At 56.6% G+C, this 19,658-nt stretch overlaps 1 protein-coding gene across 3 annotated transcripts in view; it reads left to right on the top strand.

Moving 5' to 3' along the window:
* Nucleotides 1-18,416, top strand: part of CGNL1 (cingulin like 1) — a 70,977-nt gene extending 52,561 nt beyond the window's left edge. For all 3 annotated transcript variants that reach the window (XM_029070216.2, XM_029070217.2, XM_039912951.1), the window contains exons 9-19: nt 1,896-2,096; nt 2,536-2,640; nt 6,399-6,551; nt 7,427-7,597; nt 9,427-9,588; nt 10,080-10,169; nt 14,690-14,773; nt 15,239-15,363; nt 15,696-15,804; nt 16,280-16,443; nt 16,792-18,416. In XM_029070216.2, coding sequence (XP_028926049.1) covers nt 1,896-2,096; nt 2,536-2,640; nt 6,399-6,551; nt 7,427-7,597; nt 9,427-9,588; nt 10,080-10,169; nt 14,690-14,773; nt 15,239-15,363; nt 15,696-15,804; nt 16,280-16,443; nt 16,792-16,918 — 1,491 coding nt within the window. In that variant the 3' untranslated portion in view covers nt 16,919-18,416. The remainder of the gene's footprint in view (nt 1-1,895; nt 2,097-2,535; nt 2,641-6,398; nt 6,552-7,426; nt 7,598-9,426; nt 9,589-10,079; nt 10,170-14,689; nt 14,774-15,238; nt 15,364-15,695; nt 15,805-16,279; nt 16,444-16,791) is intronic.
* The last annotated feature ends 1,242 nt before the right edge of the window (nt 18,417-19,658 follow it).

Below are 19,658 nucleotides of genomic sequence, written 5' to 3'. Positions count from 1 at the left end.
TAGCAGTAAATAGAATCAAGGGGATGTACATCTCATTAACAAAATAAATAGTGTAATAAAAATATATACAAATGAGCAGATGAGCACAGTGCTGAGGGGAGGGGAAGGGAGAGGGGAAGGAGCAGAATGGGGGGGAAAGGGGGCATAGCTGAGGGGAGGTGAAGGGTAGGGCAGAGAGGCAGCAGAGGGAGCAGAGGGAAAAGGGGAAGCTCAGTCTGGGAAGGCCTCTCGGAGGAAGTGAGCTCTCAGTAAGTAGGGTTTTGAAGAGGGGAAGAGAGTTAGTTTGGCGGAGGTGAGGAGGGAGGGCATTCCGGGACAGCGGGAGGACATGGGCAAGGGGTAGACGGGATAGGCGAGAACGAGGGACGGTGAGGAGGTGGGTGGCAGAGGAGCGGAGCCTAGGAGGTGGGCAGTAGAAAGAGAGAAGAGAGGAGAGGTAGGAGGGGGCAAGGTGATAGAGAGCCTCGAAGCCTAGAGTGAGAAGTTTTTGTATCGTGCGGCGGTCTGTAGGCAACCACTGGAGGTTTTTAAGAACGGGAGTGACATGCCCAGAGCGTTTCTGCAGGAAGATGAGCCGGGCAGCGGAGTGAAGAATAGACTGGAGCGGGGAGAGACAGGAGGAAGGGAGATCAGAGAGAAGGCTGACACAGTAATCCAGCCAGGATATTATGAGAGCCTGTACCAGTAAGATAGCCGGATGCAGGTTTAACTTGTTGCAGGACGTGCATGTGCTTATATTAATTCAATAGTGTTTAATAATAACGATGGTATTTGTTAAGCACTTACTATGTGCAAAGCACTATTCTAAGCGCTGGGGGAATACAAGGTGATCAGGTTGTCCCACATGGGGCTCACAGTCTTAATCCCCATTTTACAGATGAGGTAACTGAGGCACAGAGAAGTTAAGTGACTCACCCAAAGTCACCCAGCTGACAAGTGGCAGAGCTGGGATTAGAACCCATGACCTCTGACTCCTAAGCCCATGCTCTTTCCACTGAGCCACGCTACTTCTCTCTCATGCAGATATACACGGTACAGGCCCAAATCCTTCCTGGACTCTGAAAAGAGGGCAACAGAGAGGCCAGGTGATAAGGCCAGTTGTCGGTTGGGGTTTTTAGGGTACATGACCCCTACCCTTCTCCAGGAAGACTGCCAGCCCAAGGAGCTGAGGCAGAAAGAGGAACCACCCTTAGAGGCCTTTTGGGGATTCCAAGGTGCCATGGAGCCAGAGGGTGTCGGGCCAGGCCCCATTTGTCCCTGCCAGCTGGAAGTCAGTGTTGTGATGGGAGCCGGGGCCAATGGTGGGGCTCGAGAACTCTCAGCTTTCTGGCTCCCTGGTGTGGGAGGACCGGTAAAAGGAGGACGGGTAAACGGGGCACAGACTCGGGAGGCAGTTTGCCCGAGATTCGTGGTCCTGACCACCTCTACCCAGGGTCCTACCCATTGAGCCACCCTCCTGCCTTTGACCCTGCGACAAACCCTTAAATTATTTTTGCCTGTTCCATGGTTTTCAAGGATAAGGGTGGCAAATCTTGTTTCCGAGACCTTCATGGGGACTCTGGCTTTGAATTCGTTAATCTGACAATGTCTTATACTGAAAAATTCTCCATTTTCTGAAGAAACACAAGAAGGAAAAGTAAGTCCTTTAGAAACAGTCGGGTTACGAGGAGCCCTTGTTTGACCAGACACCTTGAGGGCAGGTGTTTACTCTACAGAAGGGGTGTGCAAGATATTGATCCAAGTGGCCCACAACTCTAGGCCTTCAGGATGAGGGAAAAGTGGCTGCCCTACCCCAGGGTGGCACCTGTTGGGGCACCGGGCAGGTGACGAATCTCCCTGGGTGGGGGTGCCCACGAGGGCAGGGACTGACGCTCACCCGTGCTTGTTTCTGGCAGAACATAGTGGCGCTGGCCAGCCGGGAGAGCCCGATGGCACGCAACGGCCCCGAGGGCCAGGTGAGGGCCCTGGCGGAGGAGAATGAGAAGCTGCGAGCCCGGGTTAGGGAGCTGGAGCTGGACGCGGCGCAGCTGGAGAACGAGGTCGACGCTGTGTGTGGGGGCGATGGCGAGGTCTGGGAAAGGGTCCGGAAGCTTGAGGTGAGGACTCCAGGGCAGGTGGGTGGGCCCAGGCCTGGGAGGTGCGAGGGAGGGGTGAGGCTGAGGCTCAGCGGGAGGGAAGGGGCAAGCCTGGGGAGGTCCAGTCTGCCCCTGCACCTTTTTTACTTCCCGTGACTGCCCAAGGAAGGAAGGCGAGGTTCAGGGCTGAAGTTGGCGTGACTGTCAGGGATATCTATGAGACCCTCCTAAGGGCCGAGCCCTGTACGAAGGGCTCAAGAGCATACTGCCCCACCTTTAAGGACTTCCATTCTATTGAAAGGGGGCCTTGGTCCAGCCGGGGGACCCTCCGCCAGGCCGACTCTCCGAGGAGGGTGGAACGGGGTTCCCTCCCCGGGGCAGTGGAGTTGCCGTGCGTTCTGCTCGGTGGAGAGGGGCGGTGGCGGTGGGAAAGGGTGACCCGCCCGCTCTCTGATGGCAGGGGGAGAAGCAGCAGCTGCAAGAGGCCCTGGCGCGGGCCGAGGAACAGGACCGGGAGATGGTGTCAGCCACCCGGGCGCTGGAGAAGCAGCTGGAGGATGTCCAGGTAGTCCCCGGGGCCGGGCCCTCGTGAGCTTTGCTGGGCGGGGCAGGCTGGGAATCAAAGTTGGAACTGAACTGGGAGGGAGGCACAAACCCGCTCTTCAAAGGCCTCCCCACCCCGGAGTTCTGGCTGGGGTGGGCCCCAGGGTGAGGAGGGGGGCTAATAATAATAATAATAGTGATATTTGCTAAGTGCTTACTATATGCTAGGCACTGTACTAAGTACTGGGGTGGATAAAAGCAAATCGGGTTGGACACAGTCCCTCTCCCATGTGGGGCTGGCAGTCTCAATCCCCATTTTACAGATGAGGTAACCGAGGCCCAGAGAAGTGAAATCACTTATCCAAGGTCACACAGCAGACAAGTGGTGGAGTCAGGATCAGAACTCATGACCTTCTGACTCCTAAGCCTGTGCTCTATCCACTATGGCATGCTGCTTTTCTAACTAGTTACCAAGGCAGTCGGTCCTCTCCTTAAACCACACCCCCAGTGCCTAGGTTCTCAGCCCCCAGGAGAGGGTTCCGATGAGATGACTCAGGATCCCAGGGTCCCCCCCACCCCAGGCTGCCAGCCCTGCCAGTCGACTCTAGGGATCTTGGGTGAACTGCCCCTGGGGCACAAGTGGTCTGGAGTAAATCGTCCCATTGAAACCGGATCCAGGCCTGCAGCCATGGAATAGATTAGGTTTCAGCCTTGGTTGTGAGTTAGAGATGCCTTGCCAAAATCCACGCTTCCCTTTCCAGTCCAGCTTTTTCCTGACACCCTCTGTTTTCCATACCCTTCCTAGGCCCAGGGATTTAGTGGGTACAGAGCACTGTTCTAAGCAATGGGAATCCACAGGTGGGATTTAAACACAGACCCTGTCTCTCTGGGGGATCACAATCTATAAATTAAAGGTGGACAAGGGAAGGCTGGAGATAGACACATTGAGAAGCAGCGTGGCCCCGTGGATAGAGCACGGGCCTGGGAGTCAGAAAGACCTGGGTTCTAATCCCTGCTCCACCTCTCATCTGCTATGAGACCTTGGGCAAGTCGCTTAACTTCTCTCCACCTCTTCTGTTACCTTGTCTTTAGAATGGAGATTAAGACTGTGAGCCCCAAATGGTACATGGACAGTGTTCAAACAGATTATCTTGTATCTAACCCAGCACTTAGTACAGTACCCTGACCCATTGTAAGTGCTTAGCAAATACCATTTAAAAAGAAAACAAACCCTGAAACCCTAAAACATTAAAACAGAATAAGAGGCAAGGACAAATATGCAATAAACGAAAGTCAGTAGGGGGCTGTGATTAGAGGGGCAGAATTTCTCCTCGTGATCCAAAGTCCTCAGCAGTGGCTACACAACCTCTAGCTTTCCTGAGGTTTATGAGGCCTCATGCTGCAGACGCTGTTCTCATTCCTGCCCGGGCAGTGGAAAGCAGGACAAGTTGGGGTCACTTCGATGGTGCAGAGAGGAGCTGGAACCAGTCGTGGGTGACGGGGAGGACAGTGTAGCTCAGCTGCAGTGGAAGAGAGGATTCCCATGCCCAATACTGCTGTCTTCCTAATTTGTCCACCTGGATGAGAAAACCACCTTTGGGAGCAGAATCTGGATGCTTCCCCCTGCCTCCCCCTTCCTGGCTTCTGGATTGGCCTGGGTGGAAATGGCTTCCAGTCAGGGCAGCTGTTGACCTTACAAACACCCTTCACCATCCCTGCCCACCCCCTGGGATGAAAATGGCTCACACTCCAGGTGGCTGACAACATTAAAATGTTCCTCATCCCCCTCTCCTCTGACCCACAGTATGGCTTCCTAGACTCCTGGCCACCCCCCAGAAAATTTGCAACTCATGTGCCAGGCCATGATTCCCCCGGGCTCCCTTGACTCCCACCCAAAGTGAGCAAATGGATTCATTCATTAATTCAGTCATGTTTATTGAATGCTTATTGTGTGCAGAGCACTGTAGTAAGCGCTTGGAAAGTACAATTTGGGAACAGATAGAGACAATCCCTTCCCAACAACGGGCTCACAGTCTAGAAGGGGGAGACAGACAACAAACAAAACAAGTAGACGGGCATCAATACTATCAAAATAGATAAATAGAATAGAGAAGCAGCATGGTTCAGTGGAAAGAGCCCGGGCTTGGGAGCCAGAGGTCATGGGTTCGAATTCCTGCTCTGCCACTTGTCAGCTGTGTGACTGTGGGTAAGTCACTTCATTTCTCTGTGCCTCAGTTCCCTCATCTGTAAAATGGGGATTAACTGTGAGCCTCACATGGGACAACCTGATTACCCTGTATCTCCCCCAGTGCTTAGAAGAGTGCTCTGCACATAGTAAGAGCTTAACAAATACCAACATTATTATTAGAGGAGCAGCGTGGCTAGAGGAGCAGCGTGGCTCAGTGGAAAGAGCCTGGGCTTGGGAGTCAGGGGTTGTGGGTTCTAATCCCGGCTCAGCGACTTGTCAGCTATGTGACTTCGGGCAAGTCACAACTTCTCTGGGCCTCAGTTACCTCATCTGTAAAATGGGGATGAAGACAGTGAGCCTCACGTGGGACAACCTGATGACCCTGTATCTCCCCCAGCTCTTAGAACAGTGCTCTGCACATAGTAAGTGCTTAACAAATACTAACATTGTTATTATTAGATATATACACATCATTACTAAAATAGAGCAATAAATATGTACAAATATACACAGGTGCTTAGGGGAGGGGAAGGGGCATAGCAGAGGAGGGAATAGGGGCAATGGGTGGGGAGGAGCAGAGGAAAACGGGGGGCTCAGTCTGGGAAGGCCTCCTGGAGATTCCTGGAGATTCATGGAGGTGCATTGTGGGTGGGCCACCAGACTGCCGACGATCCCATCCTTGAAGAAAGGGGGCAAGGGCTGAGGGGAAAGGGGTGTCTCTGGTTGGTCGGTGGTCTCTGAGGTGTCGTGTGTATGTGGAGGGGAGGGGGTGGGATGTTCTGTCTCCAGCAGCCTTTCCCTCATGTTGGGCAGTCCCAGAGGCCTCCGGGGGGGTGGCCAGTCAAGGGCCACCTCCCCCCAGGGTCTGGTGCACAGTTTCCCCCGGTGAAGGCTAAAATCATAGAAGCCTTGGGGAGTGCAGGGGACAGGACAGAGGAGCATACTGGTGGCCAAGGTGTGAGGACAGGATCAGTCAATGAATTGTGGATTCATTGGTAGACTGTAGCTGTAGACTGTAAGCTCATTGTGGGCAGGAAATATCTGTTTGTTGTTGTACTCTCCCAAACGTTTAGTACAGTGCTCTCCCCACAGTAAGTGCTTAATAAGATCGACTGGTATTTATTGAGCTCTGACTGTTTGCAGAGCACTGTTCTAAGAGCTTGGGAAAGTACAATAACAAACACATTCCCTGCCCTGTGTGAGAGCGGATGGGAGGGGGCAAGAAGGAGGATGGGGCAGCCCGCTTTCTCTGGGCTACGAGACCCCATCTGAAAACAGGGCACAGACTGACTGGTTTTCCGGGGTCCTCAGGCTGAGCCTGTTGCAAGCAGGAGTCAGAAGGCCCAGGGAAGCGACCCCACCCCTGCCCTCTCTCTGGGCTGCTTGAGAGGGAAGGAAGGGAGAAAGTTGCGGGGAGCTCCCCTCTTGGAGCTGTGTGTCTCAATGCCCTGCACCCAAAACTTCCCTCGCTGGAGTGGGCTCCCTGGCTGTCAAGGCGGGCACCTCAGCAGAGTTTTGAAGGCCTGGCTTTTCCGAGGCCGGGAGGAGGAGAAGGAGGAAGGGGATGGTTATGCCCCTCCCCTCCCTGGCAGAGAAGTCTCAGCCAGACCACACAGGAGCAGCAACAGCTGATGGCGAAGCTGAAAGAGGAGACGAAGGAGAAGGAGCAGCTGAGGAGGGCGATGAGAGAGATGGAGAAGGAGCACTGGCAGACGGACAAAACCATTGAGAAGCTGCGCAAGGAGGCAAGCAGAGGGCTGGGCGAGACGGGGGCAAAGAGGGCGGGAGGTGACGCCCGGCAGCCGGTGGGCCTTGGGTGAGGAGAGGATGGCTGGGTGGGGCCATGAGGCTGCACGGGGTGGCAGCGCCTGCTTGGTTGGCCGTGAATGATGGGGGCCAGTGGTGATTATGCTCACATGAAGGATGTGTTCGCCCTCTGGCCGCCAAGAATCGAGCTGAGAGGGATTCAGAGTCAGTATGCCATTCCTGACTTGGTTTTGGTGTCTAGACTTTGTTTTGCTGTCTATTAAGGACTTTCTATATGACCAGCATTGTCCTAAGCACTGAAGCGGGTAGTGGCCTGCCTTATAATAATATCTGCAGGTGGTTACAGTCCTTGTTGCTCATGTATTCACCGTCTAAGAAGTTGGGAGAGCACAGAGGAGAAAACGGAGGCCCAGAGAGGTGAAGTGACTTTCACAAAGGCACAAGGCAGGCCAGTGGCAGAGCTAGGACTAGAACTTGGGTCTCTGGGCTTCCAGTCCCATGTCTGTGTCCTGCCTCTCAAGCCCCTTCTTTCTCTCCAAGTTTGAGGGACAAATTAGAGAGGACTTTGTCCTGAACTGCTGGGACCAATGGGGAATTTAATTCTGTGGAGGTTTTTGGGTGTCAGAAAGAGGTTTGGCTGTGATGGTTGTGCCTGTCCCAAACCCTGCCTCCCAGGAGCTTCCAACTGGACTGGTTCCTCGGCCTGGTCCAGACAGCCAGGATAGGGCCTGGAAGCTGGGAACTCTGGCCACTGGCCCTTCCTCGTGGAGGTGTGGAAGGGCTAGGTCCCCTTGCCCTCCTCCTGCCTGGCACCCAGTGGTGTGGACTGACCGCACACCATGGGCCTCCGCAGGTGGCCGAGGTCACGGAGGCCTCGCGGGCATCCACTCTGGAGCTGCAGAACCAGCTGAGTGAGGCCAGGGAGAAGACCCGCAAGGAGCTGGGTGAGATGCAGAGGCAGCTGTTGGAGAAAACCCAGGAGGCGGACAAGTCTCGCAAGGCCACCCAGAAACTACAAGATGAGGTAACAGCCTGTCACGGCCCGACAACCTCCCAAGCCTCTTCCCCGTGTCCTCCGGGGTTCGTGACCCTAGTGTTCTGGGTTACATTGCTGCAGGAATTGGTTTGAGGGTCTCTGGCAGCTGCACACTGGTGTTCAAGGAGACCCTGTGGTCCCAGGATGGGGAAGAGTTACCACAGGCCATCTAAGCGTGAGGCTGGGACCTTGATGCTCTTTTTAATAAACAATCGTGATGGAGTTTATTAAGTGCTTGCTCAGCCAAGGACTGTGTTACACACTGTGCTAAAGCCAAAGCACAGTTCCTGTCGGACTGGGAGCTCACAATGTAAAGGGAAGGAGAGCAGGACCCTTTCTATTTGCAAAGGAGGCAACTGAGGCTCAGAGAGGTTTAGGGATGCACCCAGGGTTACATGGCAGGCCATGAACAGAACGAGGATTAGAACCTCGGGTTTCCAGACTCTCCCAACTGACGAGATGAGAAGACCCGTCCAGACCGTCGACTGGGGTGGGGCCCACAGGAACGTCTTTGATTTAGGGAAAGTGGAGATCCAGGTTGGGGATGGTCTGAGTAGGTGGTCTGTCTTTTGCTCTCTGAAGGCCTAGGGCTTCTTCCCCGGCTGCTTTGGATCTCTAGCCCGGATAGGCTGGTGAGGGGTGTTATGCAGCCCGGGGCAGTGAAGGAGAAATGTCAAGCAAGGTGGGAAGCCCTACTGTCTCCGGGCAGGCTTGCCTTGGCCCTGGACTGCTTGTGGACTCTTCCTCCAAAATTGGCAGCAGAGGAGCGGCATGATATTTCCAAGCCAGTTGCTCCAACCCTCCTTCATCTGTAAGCTTTTGTGGGGCCAGTGCCAGTCTACACTGCCTGGTCATCCCTTGGGAGCTGGCTAAAGGGGTGAAATAAAGGGGCTCCCCCTCGGGCCAAGGGGTGTCTGTGATTTCAGCCCTTTTTTTCTGGTCGTCCCTTAGCCATGGGCTTCCAGGGGAAATGACTGCCCCCAGTACTCGACTCCTCCCACCCCAGCCCACCGCTCCTTGGGGAGCACGAGACTGGGCCCACCCTGCCTCCTGAGCACTGGAGACTGGGGTCTCCCTGGAGTCCGCCCCCCTCCAGATGGGGTTGTCTTCCCTGCTGCCCCCTGGCCTCTTCTTGGTGTTTCCCCAGCGCCATCTTGTGGGTTGGAGAAATCACTGGTCCTGCAAATCACAGGCCAGCCTGGTCCTGGCCTGTCTCTGTCAGGAGCCTCACTTCCGCAAGTGGCTCAGCCCATCTAGCTCCCTACAAGTCCTCAGCACCATCTCAGCAAGGGCGACCCCGTCCCCACTTCCGTTGGTTACTTCTCCCTTCACTGGCTTGATGGGAGGTTCAAAGGACAGGTCAGGGCAGCCAGGACCAGCTTGGGGTGCCCCAGGACTCTGAGGATTGGTCTCTATGCAACCAGTCAAGTTGAGTTCAACTACACCCTGGGCATGTGCCCACAGAGGGTGGGTCTGAGCTGACCAGAATGGCCAGCACGAGTCTGAGGCTTTGAAGAATTGGAACTCCACGAGGGGTGTGGGAAGATATGGGCAGGGACAAAGAGGCTGGGGGAGTCCCCATCCGCTGAGGGCCCAGGGCTGTGTGGGGTAGGTTGGGGCTCATGAGTCTCTCAGGCAGGGGGCGGAGGCAGCCGCTCTCTGGTTCCTCAGTTTTGTGGGACCCGCTCAGCCAGCCAGGGAGCACCTAGCCTGGTTCTGTCTCCCCAGCTAGGGGTCCGCTTTCCCGGAACCCATGGATACGGTAGCCCTGACCCCCGCTCGCCTTCTCCCATCACCCCGCCAACCCCCCGTTGCAGACACTCTTGCTGGAGGAGGAGCTGCGAGCCCACCGGCGGGCCCAGGACGAGGCCCTGACCAAGCGACAGCTCCTGGAACAGACGCTGAAGGGCCTGGAATACGAGCTAGAGGCCAAGAGCCACCTGAAGGAGGACCAAGGACGACAGGTCAAGCTGATGGAGGTGGGCCTGGGGAGGGAGAGGGCACGTAGTGGGGAGTGGATCTATGATAGTTGGTGTGTACTGGGGAGGAAAGAGGGCATGGGGAGGCTGGCTGGTGTCAAGGAGAGAGAGCACCTGGATGTCGAGAGGGAGGAGGGTATGGGGTGAACAACGAAGACTGGGGGGGGCACGGGGTGGACACTGAGAGCTGAGCTGTGGACGTGCAAGACCGAGTAGCACGAGAACGCGGGGACTTTTTTAGAGTCCCTCTCCATGGCCCCAGAACAGGAAGGTGGTGCACTTTGAGGTTGGGAAGTGGCCAGAGAGGAACTAAGCTGGAACCCAACCCTGTCCTTCGCCATCCCAGCGTCCTCGTCTCTCTGTCCCCACCAGGCCTCGGTTTGGTCTGCTGTGGCCTGTGGAGCCTCGGGCCTCTGTCCCCATCCCCAGAGAGCCCTCCCGAGTCCAAGGTAGCGCGGGCTCAGCACCTACCTCTGTCGATTCTCTCCTAGGACAAGGTATCACAGCTGGAGATGGAACTGGATGAGGAGAGGAACAGCTCAGATCTGTTGTCGGAGAGGGTGGCTTGGAGCCGAGAGCAGGTAATTGGCCCAGTGGGCCCGGCACAAAATACTCTTCAGAGGGACTCCAGTTCTTCTCCCACGTGTCTGCCTGGGATGGGGACTGGTGTGGGACAGCAGCGTGCTTCAGCCTGCCTGCTCTGCAGCCTCCACCACAGGCACCCAGTTTTCGTCAGACAGTTTTGATGGAAAGGGCCAGCCTGTTTTCCCCCATCCTGAGTTCTCCAGCCCAGAGCTACGCCGGTTCTCCAGTCCAGACAGGACTGAGGCAGATTCAAGAGGCAGGACAAACTTGGGGATGACAGGGATGGCCAGGCCCAGCATTCCAGAGCCAGCCTGTGTCCGAAGGGCTGGTCGGGTACCTGGCTTTATGGGGGTCCAAGCGACTGCCCTGTTCTCCTGGCCCACCTTAGTCCATGGTGGCCACAGTGGGTGCCCAGAGGCCTTTCTCGGAGGAAAGGGTGCCAGAAGACAGGCAGTGGCAGTGTGCCAACCAGCCTTCTGGCCCTTCAGTTACCCAGCCAGTCAACAGTTAGCACGGACCTCTTCCCTTGTCCAGAGCACCGTATTAAGTGTTCAAGGAGCTTATAATATCCCTGCCTTTAAGGAGCTTACAATCTAGCGGGGAGATACTGAAATCAACCATAAATGGAGGATATGACAGAGTATGAGGGCGTGCATGTAAGTGGCCGTGGTGAGGCGCATTGTGGCGTGTGTGAAGTGGCCACAGGGGAGTATGGGGTCCCTGGAGAGATGAGAGACTAACCAGGCAGAAGGGGGAGGCTGGCTGCTGTCCCTCTCCCGTGACAGGCCCGGTGACTTGGGCCAGAAGGGAGGAGGGTGAGATCCCCCGGGATTGGCAGGCTTCTACCACTCCCCATCGATCCAGAGGGCCTCGCGGGCCCCGCTCCCAGCCTGCGTGGCCGGCCGGGCGTCCCCTAGCTGGGCAGCCTGAGGAGAGTGGCCGCGTGAGCCCCGCCGTCACTTAATGAAGTGGCTAAATGGAAACTGAAAACCCAGCTGGGGACCCCAAACGCGACATAATTGGCCCATGTGGGTTTTCGGGAGAGCCGGAGGTTCCGGTTTCTGCCCCAGAGACAAAGGTGGCTTTGTCTGCCACCCGGCCGGCCGGAGCAGCAGAGCGGTGAAATTACCCGGGGGCGCTCTGGGGTTCGCGAAGCAGGCGGAATGACAGATTTGTTTTGGTGACACGTCTTCCTGTGAGATGGGGGCGGCCGGTTATCCCGATAGTCAGATCATTAAGACAAATGAACAATCAGCAGTTTAAACAAACCTCCCTTTCTGGCTGGGCCTCAGGTCACGGGGGAGAAGCAACCTTCCCCCAGAATTCCGTTCCGTTTATTTTTTTCTCCTCCTCTTCGACCTGGCCCCTGGAACCTGGGGAGGTCACCGACCTCTCCTTTCCTACTGACCTCGGACCGGAACCAGCTAGAGTGGGGCAGGGCACACTGCAGGGGATGGGGGAGGGAAAGGGGTTGTATTGGGTTGGTCCCCTGAACATACATACATGCACAAACACACCCAAATACACTCTCGCACTTTTTCTCTTTCTCTCCCCTGCCCCATTCATAGCTGAAGTACTAGTGATGCAACACGTCCTTGCTGGGTCCTTATTAACGTTAATAATAATAATAATAATAATATTTTAAAATATTTACTATGTGTCCAGTGCTGGGGTTGACACAAGATAATCTGGAAAAAATCAGTCCCCGCCTACACTGGGCTCACAGTCTAAGTAGGAGGAAGAGCAGGCATCGAATCCCCATTTTATAGATGAGGCACAGAGAAGTGAAGTGGTTTGCCCAATGTCACACAACAGGCAAGAGGCTGAATTGGGATTAGAATCCAGGTTCCCTGACTCCCAGGCCCTTGCTCCTCCCACTAGGACACCCAATTTAGTTTGTCCTCCCAGCATCCGTGTTGGGAAGAGGAGCACGTCCATGTCCCATTCTTCCAGATGGAAGAACTGAGGCCCGAGAGTCTCACACAAGGATGCAGATTGCGTCCATAGGCAGACTTGGGACTGGAACTCAGGCCCTGGACTTCTAGTCTGGCCATTGGCTTTTGCCACTCGCTCAGGGTGGGGCTGACAAAAAGGGAATACTGCTATCTACAGATTCCCACTCCCTTGCTGTCAGTCAGTCAGTTAATGGCATTTACTGAGCGCCTGCAAGGTGCAGAGTACCACAGAGTTACCACTGAGTAGGAGGCAAGGTGCCCGCCCTCGAGGAGCTTTCAGCCCGGGGAACCGGAGGACCCAGAGTCCGTTGAAGCCGGGACTGATCCGTCCAGCTGACCGCTGGCCCCTGGAGAGCGAGCCTCTTCCCTACCAGCCCGAGGAGAGCTCCCCACATCTGACCCCTGGCTCCACAGCCCAAGGAGAGGCTGGTATGGGGCAGCTTGCTCAAACTCCAGCAGGCATCCAGGCCACCCCAAGCCACCCCAAGCCACAGAGTCCCCACAGGGGACTCTGGAGATTAGGGCGGGGCCTTTTGCTGTACGACAGCCAATGCCACAGCTTTAAGACCACGAGATGGCTATGTTATCTGACCCAAGCCCATAGCCCACCCTGCCCAGGGTGCTGTCCCTGGCAGTGGCACCAGGATCCTTGCAGGAACTTTATGATGTGTCCTCATGATCCCCCTCCCAACCCCATGGTTATGGATGGACCATCCGACACCCCTGACTCCCCTCTCTCCCCTGTCTCCCCAGATGTCCCAGTTCAGGCCCCCCAACATCCCTGGGCTGTCCTTCCAGTACCCTAGCCTGGCTGTTTTCCATGAACCATGCTACTCATAAACCTAGCTAAATTTTCCCTGAACTTGCTGATATTTGCAACTGCGTGGCGTCCTGTGGGAACAGATTCCGATGTGTGCAGAAGTGTTTCCTGCTGCTGGTCCCAAGCCTGTCCCCTTCAAGCCTCAGTGGCTGTCCCTTGCCCTGGTGCTGCGGGATTTGGTGAACAACTGTTCCGTTGTTGGCCCTACCCTCCGTGACTTTGCTAACTTTGATGCTGTGAACGCTGCCTACTGCCCTGTTGTATGACTTTGGGTAAGTCCTTGAAGCCCTTTGGGCCCCCCGTTTCTTCACTAATTATGGTGGTATTTGTTAAAGCCCTAACTATGTGCCAAGCACTGGGGTGGAGGCAACCAAATCAAGTTGTACGCCGTCCCTGTCCCATGTGGGACTCACAGTCTGAATCGCCATTGAACAGATGAATTAACTGAAGCCCAGAGAAGTGAAGTGACCTGCCCGAGGTCACAAAGCAGACAAGTGGGGCAGTCGGGATTAGAACCCATGACCTTCTGATTCTCAGGCCCGTGCTCTGTCTACTACATCATGCTGATTCTCTACTATGCCTTGCTAAGACCTACCTTGCCTTCTACTCCAGCCCAGGAGTGCTTGGAGGAGAAACTGAGAGGGCGAACATGAAAGTGCCCAATAAATTTGCTTTTCCAGGTTCAGATGCCCTCTTCTTTCCAGGCTGGTTTCATCCACGGTTTCCTCCGTGACTGAGCTCTCCTCACTCCCCTCCAGCAATTACCAGTGAATCACCTTGGTACTATCTATCCACTTGCGAACGCACAACTAAAACTCTCACCTAAAATTCCAATTTCCTTCTTCTGACCGGTAAATTATTTCATTGTCCATCTCCCCTGCTAGACGGTAAGCTCCTTGAGGGCTGGTTTGTCTACTGCACTGAGTAGTAAATAGTATTTACTGGGTGCCTAATTTATGCAAAGGACTTTTCTAGGCACTCTCCCAAGTAAATTCTCAATAAAAATGACTGATTGAGTGATTCAGAAGAGACCCCACCCAATTTTCCATTCTCTGGAAATAGGAGGAAGCAGCGTAGGGAAGGTGGGGCTTTCTGGGCCATCCCCTGTCCAGACCCCTGCCCCGCTGTTTTCTGTAATGCCAAACCTGCACACCTTAAAGCCAGAAAGACGCTGCACCTCCGGACAACCGGCTGGTGCCGTCCTCACCTCTGACCTCAGGAATGTTTGCTGGCACCCGGCTGCCACGTGGGGACCCTTCTGCCCCTCCCCGGGCAGCCGTGCCCCTGCATGTGTTCCCGGTGGCAGGCTGGGTTCATGTAAAATGCATGGGGGCACGTGGACGCCCTTGGCCCACGTCAACGTCACGGACGACGACCCCGAGCTCCGGTCTGGGCGCGGGCTGCAGTTATGGGCTCGGCCTGCTGACCCTGCTCCCTCGGGAGCATATTTGCCTGCTGAGCCAGACTCCGGGGGGGTGACCCATTGCCCTCCTGCCTACCTGCCGGGGCCTGCCCGGAGGCCGCCTGGCTTCAGAGGAAGAAGCCCCATGTACTGTCGCTGAATCTGGTGCCTTCCTGGCGGAGGCAGCCAGCTCGGCAGTTACATTTCTCTTCCCTCTTTCTCCCTGCTCTGGTCTGGCCAGGGCCTCTCTGACCCCGGTGGGACTCCAGGCTCGAGGGATGGACTCAGGTCAGAGTCAGTCCCCCCCAGCTCCTGCCCTGACTCTTCTCTCTGTTGCAGATCGAACAAATGAGGAGCGAGCTGGTGCAGGAGAGAGCCTCCCGGCAGAACCTGGAATGTGACAAGATCTCCCTGGAGAGACAGGTCAGGGTCCAGAACCACGGAGTGAGTGGTCCCAACGGAACACCCCGCCCCCCCGCCGCCACACACAGGTCCCCTTCCCCCTAGGGAGATCACTGTCCCCTGACCAGTGTGGACACCACCACCGGGCGCCTTTACTTCCGATCTTTGGATTGCAGCCCCCAGCCTCCTTCGGCTCTGGCTCTGGCCGTCAAGTCCCATGGCTCGGATGTGGTGCCCGTGTCCGCGGGTACAGGGGAGAGGTCGAGGTTCCCCCAGTGATACAACTTCCCCCAGTGATACAACTGGCAGCTACGTAGGTCCCTGCAAAGAACCTCCTCGTGCGTGTCCCCATTTCGCCCTTAGTTATGTGATGGGCTCACCGAATGGTGGGGGGTTTTTAGGCTTTGGAGTCAGGGTCTGGGTTCCCGGAGCAGAGAGGTCTGGACCCTGACCCTTTGCGTGCATCCATCCCCTGTACAATTCCAGAACAAAGACCTGAAGAGCCGCATCCTTCACCTGGAGGAGTCGCACAGGTCCGGGAAGGAAGGGCTGGTGACGCAGATGGAGGCTCGGCTCTCGGAGCTGGAGGAGCAGCTCGATGCTGAGAAGAGGTGAGGCTTCCCTCTGTCCATGGCGACTCCGTTCTCCGCCCCGTTCCCCCCGCCGCCCTGGTCAGCTTCATTCGCCCCTGCCCCAGCTCCAACACGTCTACCCAAGGAACTGGGGCTAAAGACCCTCAAATGGAGTGCAGAGATCTGACCCTAACAAGTGTCCCAAGTCAGGGTTCCCCGGGGGTTCCCGGCCTGTTGTCCTCAACAGACCCAAAAGTCCCCAGACCTTTCTCTGCTCACATGCCCTCACCCTCCACGCTAAGGAGCTGTCTGTGCTTCCCCAGGGGCCGGGAGCGGGGCTGACTGCCATCGTCACCTTGCTTTTCTCGCAGGGACCGGGTGACCCTCCAGGTAAACAACCGGCGTCTGGAAAGGCGAGTGAAGGAGTTAGTGATGCAGGTGGACGATGACCACCTCTCTCTGACTGACCAGAAGGACCAGGTAAGGGGATGAGGGTGACAGGGGGTGGAGGGACAGGGAAGAGGCCATATGAGCAAACAGACTCATCAGGATTAGAGAAGCAGTGTGGCCTAATGGATAGAGCGTAGGACTGGGAATCATAAGGACCTGCGTTCTAATCCCAGCTCTGCCACTTGTCTGCTGTGACCTCGGGCACATCACTTCATTTCGCTGTGCATCAGGTACCTCAACTGTAAAATGGGGATTAAGATTGTGAGTCCCATGTGGGACAGAGACTGTCCAGCCTGATTATCTTGTATTTACCCCAGCTCTTAAAACAGTGCCTGACACATAGTAAGCGCTTAACAAATACCATAAAAAAAAAGGATGGGCTGGGCACCCATTGTGTGCAGAGCACTGGACTGGGTGTCCACGGAGTCCGGAGCACTGGACTGGACACCCACTGGGTGCAGAGAACTAGACTGGGCACCCACTGTGTGCACTCTCTCCACTGCAGCTGAGCCTGCGTCTGAAGGCCATGAAGCGCCAGATGGAGGAGGCAGAAGAAGAAATAGACAGGCTGGAAAGCGCCAAGAAGAAGCTGCAGCGGGAGCTGGAGGAGCAAGTGGACGTGAATGAGCAGCTGCAGGGACAGCTGAATGCTGTCAGGAAGGACTTAAGGTGTGTGGGTTCCCCCACGGGGAACAGAAGAGGGCCCGAGGGCTCGCCCTCCGGGCCGGGCATTAGTACCTACGGCAGTGTGGGGTCTGGCTGGAGGCGGTAATGAAGCCGGGTAGGCTGGCAAGGCCCAAATCTGTCTCGCCGCCTTCCCCTGGGGGAGTGGCACCCGCTACCAGGCCTACGGTGACAGGCAGGGGGTGGCCTAGTTGTACTACTGATTGAGCACCTACTGTGTGCCAAACACCGTATTTAGCTCTCCTGATTCCCAGGGCTCCGGCTGGACACCGGCCAGCCGGGGCGGGCCGACCTTAAGCCCAGGGGAGTGACCTTGACTCGTCCTTCCCCCAGGTGGAAAAGGTCCTCGAGTCGAGTGCTGGATGACCTGGATGACGACGACTTCAGCACGGATGGCGAGAGTGTGTACGAGGGGACCGTGGCTCACACGTTCTCCAAGAATGGCAGCCCCCCCAGCTAAGCCCCGGCACGGCCCTCACCGCTGCCACCCCGAACCTTTTCCCGACCGCCCCGCCGAGAGCCGAGCCCCCTTCTCACTCCCCCCTATCGAGCCACTCCTTTCCCAAGGGGGATGCTGCTGTCTGGGGCCTCGGCGGGGCTCCCCCAGGAGGGGACCGCCCCGACACAGGATTGTGGGAAACGCCCCGACGACCTCCGGAGACCGCCTCTGGCAGCCTGGGCCGTGGGCTGTGGGGGTCACCGGTCAGCTGCGCGGAGGGCAGATTGAGATGACGCCCGATCGACCTTGGGCCGACCGCTGGGATTCCGGTTTCTAAAAGCTCCCGGAGTTGCTAAGTCACTTTGACTCACCAAGAGGCCAGATCCCCACCAAGAGGCCAGATCCCCACTAAGTGTTCTTTCTCTTGGCAAAGAAACAAAGCCAACAGGATTGCTCAGTATTAAGGACCGGAGGCAGGGCCAGGGGCCGGAACAAGACCCCAAAAGGGACTCTGAAGGAGGATTGAGCAGCATCGTCGCACAGTCAACTTCCTGCGCGGACAGGGAGAGGGGGGATAGGGCAAGGCCAAGGGTGTGGGGGGGGAGGGAGGGGGGGAGCAGGTGACCAGCACAGTCAGGTTGGAACTGAATGTCCCCGGTGTTCCCAGCCCGGTTTTCTGCTTCCAGTTGCCAGCGGGTTAAGAATGGGCAGGTTGGGAGGGGGGGCGGCCCTGCACGTGGACGGAGCCCTGCTCGGGAAGGGTGGGGAGTGGGAAGGTTTCTTGGTGAAGCCACGGCTCTCGCCCCGGGCCCGAGCTCGCCACCCACCCCAAAACGGCAGCTGGAACGTAGGTTGGGCGGCCGGGTACTTCATGGTCTCTCCCTGCCGTCAGCCCAGCTGAGGTTGCAGGGCCGGTTTGGGTTGGAACGTCATCCGGGGACCATGAAGCGTGACGGAGAGCTTCCGGTCCCCAACCTCAATGGGCTGGACGGGGCCGCCTCCCACCCTCCCCACAGCCCAAGTGAGAGAGGCAATTCATGTCCATTCTCTGGACTAGAGTCTCTTCCCTGCTTCCTGCCTCCAGCTTGTCATCTCTGGGGAGGTCACCAACAGAGTGCGACAGCGCCCTCAACCTCTCTCTGCCCTATTTTTAACCCTGACTGGCGAGGGCCCCAAAGTTGAAGCCAGGCTGCTATTCCCCAGAATGGGCTCTTTTCCTGTTGATCAGTAGCTAACGCCTGCCTAACCCAAGACAGTGTGTTCTTTATGCTCTCCTCAGCTCCCTAGAAGTTGATTTCCTTTTCCCAGCAACCGATGGGGCAGGCCGCTCACCCTCTGGCCAGCAGACAAGAGCTGCCGTGGTGGCCCTTGCTCTGTTGCGCCGGTGGGTACCCCTGAGCCACGCTGACCCCTTAGGGTCCCTGGATCTCGGCTGCGGCCCCCCTCCCCTCCGTCCACCGCCAAGACTTGTCAGATTCAGAATCCACTCAATAAATGCCACTCTCCAGGCCGGTCCTTCCGCTCTGCTGTCATTGATCACTGTGGTAGGGCAGGGTGGGGAAAGGGATCCTGAAGCTGAGTGCAGGGTTGAAGACGTGACCAACCCGGGCTGGGTCTGCCATCTTTTCTCTTGCCGGGAAGGGGCGGCGTGCGTCCGCCTTCCGGGAGGACTGAGGGCCACCTGACGGAAAGAGCTTGGCAGGAGGTTGGGCAGAAAGTCGAGATGAAAAGAAACCTTTTGCTACCTGGGATCCACGAAGACCCTTGAATGTTTGGGAGATAGTGTCAGAGCTTGGGGAGCCCCCCAGTCAGCTCATGGTTGTAGGGCCATGATCTGAGGGCTCAGAGCCCTGAGCAAGAGCATCTGCCCCAGACACTATGTAGCCAAACCCCTCACCCCCACCCGGAAGTGTGGGTGGAGACTGAGGCCAGTGGCTACAGAACCCGGAAGGGGGCAGACAGGGAAAACGTGGAATTGCTGTTCCCGGATTTTACCGATCCAGGGCGAGGGGCACCCACTGATGCTGGAGGGAGGCAGGAGCAGAACAGACAGTGTATCAGTGGTATTGATAGAGTACTTACTGTGGGCAGAGCACTGTATTAAGCCTGTTCTTCACCCAGCGGGAAGCGGGGCGAAGTTCCAGGTCTGTACTACCCCTGGGAAAGCCCTGAGTTAGGGAGGAGTCCACCTCTGCCCATGAGGATGCCGTCATCTGAGCACTCTTTCTCGCTCTCCTCCAGCAGTTGGGCCTTGTGTTCAATCCAAGAGGCTAGGTTGTGGGTGGGGAGGGAGGCTTGTTCTAGAGCTACTGGACCGGTTTTCCCGGACCTCCTTTAGAGGTGCCAACTGGACAGTGGTGGGGGGAAGGGAAGGAGGGGGGACTCTTGGCCCTGGCCCGCTACCCAGAGGCAACCTGTGAGCTTTGGGGTAGATAAAGGAAACAAGCCAAGTCTGCTGTCGAGGCATTTCCCCACCCCATGAGGTTCGTGTTTCACGCTTTCCCCAGAGGACGGGGATATGGGCACCAACAACGTACTGGGCACCCGCGGGCTGGGTGAGGCGGCGGCAGGGAGAGGCAGCAGATGAAGCCAGAGAAGGGGCAGGAGGAATGAGTGTGGCCTCCAGGTCAGTTGAGGAAAGAGAAGGGTGTGCTTAGCCCCACACCCCACGGGAAGAGCATTCTGTATGCCCCCAAATTCATTTTTCCCCACTCACAGGGGGCAACGTTTGAAAGGAAACTTGGGCCATTTGCTCCTACTC

The sequence above is a fragment of the Ornithorhynchus anatinus genome, chromosome 8, assembly GCF_004115215.2.
Source record: "Ornithorhynchus anatinus isolate Pmale09 chromosome 8, mOrnAna1.pri.v4, whole genome shotgun sequence".
NCBI lineage: Eukaryota > Metazoa > Chordata > Mammalia > Monotremata > Ornithorhynchidae > Ornithorhynchus > Ornithorhynchus anatinus.
The sequence above is the reverse complement of the archived record's forward strand: the minus strand, read 5'-3'. Positions and strand labels throughout refer to the sequence as shown.